This window comes from Aptenodytes forsteri, unplaced genomic scaffold (genome assembly GCF_000699145.1).
Source record: "Aptenodytes forsteri isolate BGI_AS27 unplaced genomic scaffold, ASM69914v1 Scaffold168, whole genome shotgun sequence".
Lineage (NCBI taxonomy): Eukaryota > Metazoa > Chordata > Aves > Sphenisciformes > Spheniscidae > Aptenodytes > Aptenodytes forsteri.
In genome coordinates, this window is record NW_008796047.1 from 859166 (window position 1) to 863727 (window position 4562).

General features: G+C 59.7%; 1 protein-coding gene across 1 annotated transcript; it reads right to left on the reverse strand.

The window, feature by feature from the left end:
* Positions 1-408: 408 nt before the first annotated feature.
* Positions 409-2598, reverse strand: RNF122 (ring finger protein 122). Its single transcript, XM_009286168.1, has 5 exons — positions 2441-2598; positions 1354-1399; positions 1055-1096; positions 626-708; positions 409-534 (listed from the first exon to the last, which is right to left on the reverse strand). Exons 1-5 carry the CDS (start codon positions 2548-2550, stop codon positions 420-422), a joined length of 396 nt encoding a protein of 131 aa, XP_009284443.1. The 5' UTR covers positions 2551-2598; the 3' UTR covers positions 409-419.
* Between the last annotated feature and the right edge of the window lie 1964 nt (positions 2599-4562).

Here is a 4562-nt window from a genome sequence, read left to right on the forward strand (position 1 = left end):
TCATCCTTTTACACAAAACTGTACAGCCCCGCCGCGGGCGTGCAGGGAGCCTGAGAGTCCGGAGGGGATCAGGTACAAAAATACTCTGTGCAGCAAAGGGGGAGGAGGGAGCGGGGGGACGCAGCCCCCGCCTGCGCCGTGGGGGCTCAGCTTTCCACGGGCAACCCCGGGTGGTCCCGGCTCCACGCGGTCCCCGCGGAGCACAACCGGGGCGACGTAAAGAAACAAACAACCCCCCCCAAAACAAAGCAACAACCTGCGAGTTAAAAATCCCAACTCGGAAATCTCGAATCCTTCGAGACGAACTGTTTGATCCCTCGGGACGTGCGGGGCCGGGTGATGCCGAGTGTGGGCAGCCCCAGGGAGCCGCGGTCCCGCGACAGCCCCGGCAGGATCTGGCCGGCGAGGAGCGGGGCTGCTCATACCAGCTCGTCCAGGAGGGTGCCGATGCCGGCGCGGGGCTGTGCTGGACCCGCCATGGGCTTGTTGCACATGGGGCAAACGCAGCGCACCTCCAGCCACTTCACCAGGCACCTGCGGGGCAGAAACACGGGAGGATGTAAATCCCCGCTGGGGAAATCCCCCCTCCCCGCACCTCTCCGCCAGGCACCGTGGCCGTACTCACTTTCTGTGGAAGGCGTGCTGGCACGGCAGCACCCCCAGCTCCTCCTTCACCTTAAAATCTTCCAGGCAGACGGCACAGGTCTGCTGCGGGAGGCAAGACGGAGGGTGAGGGTGGGTGCGAACACGTGGGACCCAGCGCGACGCCCACGCGTGGTCCCGCTCCCACCAGAAATGCCACGGGTGGGGAAATCCCACTGCTGCGGCACCTCTTCCCAGGTATTTCCAGCTGGGAGTTCAGCCCAGTTCCCAAACCGCCCCCGGGGAGGGGGTTTTTCTCCCGATTCCCAGCCATGCGGTGTCAGCACGTCCCCATCCCGGCCCCACTCTGCCTGTGAGCCGCCTTCGACCCCACGGAGCAGAGGGGATGTGCCCCAGAGCATCGTCTCCATTAGCCCCAACTCCATCAAAACCCAGAGGTGGTACCACTCACCCCGTGCACGTTCAGCCTCCGGGCATCGCCTTTTAAAACCACCTGAGGGAGAAAAGGAGGCGGAGGATTTAACATCGGGAGGGATTTTGCCAGGAGCCCCAGTGGGAGCTGAATGGAGCCGGGCAGGGGCAGGTCGAGCCCGGGGGGCAGTGGGCAGTGTGTCTCGTCGCACCACTTTTGAATGCGCCCAGCTGGGACGAGTAGCATCGGTCCCCGCTGCGTCCCCACCCGCCTGCGCCCACCTCCCGCTCGGCCCCAAATCACTGCAGGTACGTGCAGGAAACAACTATCGACTTTACCTCCTTGTACCCGAACCTCTCGCTCTGAGCCTGGTGCCGCAGTTTGCTGGAGAGGGGGAGAAAAAGGCACCGTCAGTTTTACAGCATCCTCAAGGGTCACGTCTGAACAGTGCAGCCAAAAATATTTGGGAGGCATCTGAAATCAGGGGAAAGCACCCTTCCCAACCAGGATTTGGGGATAAGCTGCTTCGAGGCTGCGCTTGTGCCATCGGAGCAGCGTGGCCACGGGCAGCACCAGCCCCGTGCCGCGCCGGCAGGAATCGGCAGCAGGGAGCGATAAGAGCCGGCAGCCGGCAGTGTTTGCCTTAGGAAGTCGTTCATGGCGCAGGACCAACCCAAGGCTGTGCCCCGGGCAAAGCAGTACAGCGGGGCCCCGTGCCGCATCCAGCGCCGGCAGGAATCGGCAGCAGGGAGCGATAAGAGCCGGCAGCCCCGATTGTTTGCCTTAGGAAGTCGTTCATGGCGCAGGAAACACTGTATTTCCAGCGCTTGCCCACCAGCAGCTCCCAGCCCTGCTGTGACCTTGGCTGGGGCGAGGACTCTGGGGAAAACCGCCTGGCAGAGAAACCCAGCAAGACACGGGGAGAAGGAGACCGCTCGCAGCCTTCGCTGGTCCTCCAGCCGAGGCACCGAGACCTGCTTCCGCAGTCCCAAAAATGGCTGAGATGTGCACAGGACATCGGCGGAGACGGGGCATCCTGCAGGAAAGGACTGAACCACCCGGGCCCTGCAGCAACGCCAACCGCTGCCTCGGCTTTGGGTTTAAAAATAGCCCTCCCTGAACAGGGAGTGTAATGTAAAGACACATCCTCTCCCGTGCAGCACTGCTCCTTCCCTGCCCGACACAATGCGTCCCTCCGCGCGGTCCCCTGAAAAACAAGAGCCCCTTCCTGCGTTTCCTGCCTCCTCCGGCCGCAGGGGACCACGATCACGCCTGGCTCGAGCACGGCGGGCGGCCGGCCTTGCTCCTTGGGGGAGATCCTCGTGGCGAGCGGCTCCCGTGTTATGGGACAAAACAACGGGGCACTGGGAAGGGCTGGGGATGCCCCAGGGATGCCAACCCACTGCCACAGCCCCCCCAGCTCACCTGATGAAGTAGCAGCAGAAGATGAGGCTGAGCACGAAGACAAAGATGCCGGTGCCGAAAATGACCATGTAGATGTTCAGTGGCAGGTCCTGGAACGTGATGGGAGGCATCGTGCAGGGTTTACTGGTATAGATCAGCCCCAGACTGCAGGAGCACCCTTTGCAGGGGGGAAGAGAAAAGACAGCGTTTAGGATGGAAGAAGGGAAAAAAGAGGTGAAGAAGATGTGCTGTGAGAGCGGAGAGAGCCTGGGCTGACTCCGTCGCCTCTGGAGTTTGCAAAGTGGGCAGAAACCAACACCAAGCCATCGTCTCGTGGCCTGTGAACTGGAGATCTCCCCCAGAAAAGCAGCAGCCCCTTAGAGCAGCTCAGTGCGGCACAGGCAGCAGACGCCGCTGCATTTCTACCGTCACAAACCCCTTCTCCAGCAGCACAAACGTACCCCAGGCAGAATCCAGGCGTCTGGGAGAAAAGGAGGCCCCGTGCTTTCATCTCCAGAGAAATACATGGAGGCTGGAAGGGGATTTAGGGAAGGACAGAGCAAAAAAAGAGCTTGAAAAACAAGAACAGCTGGCGTCTGTCATTGTTCCGTGGGAGCCAGAAAGAGCAAGTAGCTGGTTCGTCCTTGGTGCTGGGAGAAGTGCCGGGGCTGTGGAGGAGCACGTTCAGCACCACAGTGACCGAATCCCCTTTCTGAGCAAAACCGTGGGTGCCAGCACACACCAGCCACACGCCGCTGCTTGGGCCACCACGTCTCGCTGCAAGTCTGATACCACGGGGGAAATGCGGAGGAGGGCCTCACACAGAGCCGGTGACGGCGCGGCCACCCCAGGAGGGTCCCCACCTGACCAAGGGGGAAAGGCACGGAAATACCAGACCCACTGCAGCTGCCTCTGCTGGGAGCTGATGCAAAGTCAGGCTCTGGCACTAAGTAAGCACCGCTTTTTATGTCTCAAAATCATGCTGACCCCACAAGAGCTGGAGCTTTGATTTCTCATCAGATCTCACTCAGATGGGACTTTAAAGGAGAGCAGCCCCCGAGCCCCATCTGCGCTCCACGGAGCATCTGCCCCCGCCCCTTCCGCTCAGCACCCTCTGTTCCCGCGCTGCGCAATCTCATCAAAAAGCTCCTACAGAAACACTTCTGGGTTTAATTACAGCCCACTAAAATCCTCTGCCTGTTTCTCATGAGAGGATGAAATTGGCTCTCCTCCGTGGAGAGCAGAGACGGGAAGACAGCGGGCGACAGAAACCTCTGCACAAGCGGCGAGATCCCAGGTTTGGTCTGTCTGGTTTCCTCCCCACTGTGATGGGGAGAGAAGGCAGCAGCGTGTGCTCGAGAGAGGCCCGGGCCATCTGCAGAGCAAGGGGAGCCCAAGCAGGACGGGCAGGCGGCTCCCCTGGGGTGAGATCCTGCCCTGGGGGACACAATTCCCAGCTATTCCCGGGCATCTGCTTTGCGGTGTGCTTTGAACTTAATGTGCCCCACTGATGCAGTGGCCAAAGCCACTGTGGCCAGAGAGGCACCTGGCTCCGGGGACCACGGTGCAGCCGGAGCAGGCACCAGACAAGAGTCTGGACTGTAGGAAATGGGGTTTTCCTGCTACAGAGGGCAGAGCCACTTGCTGATCTTTGCCTCTTGTAATCGCCAGAGACAATTCATCAGCCACCTCATCTACAGAGCGAGAAAGGGAGGATTTGTTTGTCGGTTCCTCCTCTCCCAGCCTGCTGCTCTTGAGACCACCAGGTGCAGGAAAAGACAATAGGAAAGGTTGGGGTTTTTTTCCATTTCCCTGCTGGAAATGATTGAGAAATGCTCAAAAAAAAAAAAAAAAGTATATCAGCTCGGAAAAAAAACACTGAGCAACTAAATGAGGTAATGCTGGTGCACACGGTGGTGGGACACAGGCTGCAGAGCAGCTGTTGATGGATGGAGGAAACGTCATTCGAAGCTGGCCAGACAGAGAGTGGTGGGTTGTGGTAACAATAACGGGTCACAAGTGAAACAATAACGCTTCCTACGTGTATTTCAAACTGCGAGCTATTCCAACAATCTGCTGAAAAGCACCAGCCGTTCCCCTCCGTGCCACAAGAGCCGCGGCGACAGAAACACCCTCGTGAGAA

Excerpts from the sequence above, each read along its gene's own strand:
- RNF122 (XM_009286168.1), bottom strand. The coding sequence starts at position 2,550 with ATGCCTCCCATCACGTTCCAGGACCTGCCACTGAACATCTACATGGTC. Across the intron at positions 1,097-1,353 it reads AGAGGTTCGGGTACAAGGAG|GTGGTTTTAAAAGGCGATGC; the intron begins GTAAAGTCGATA and ends TTTCTCCCTCAG. Across the intron at positions 535-625 it reads CAGCACGCCTTCCACAGAAA|GTGCCTGGTGAAGTGGCTGG; the intron begins GTGAGTACGGCC and ends TCTGCCCCGCAG.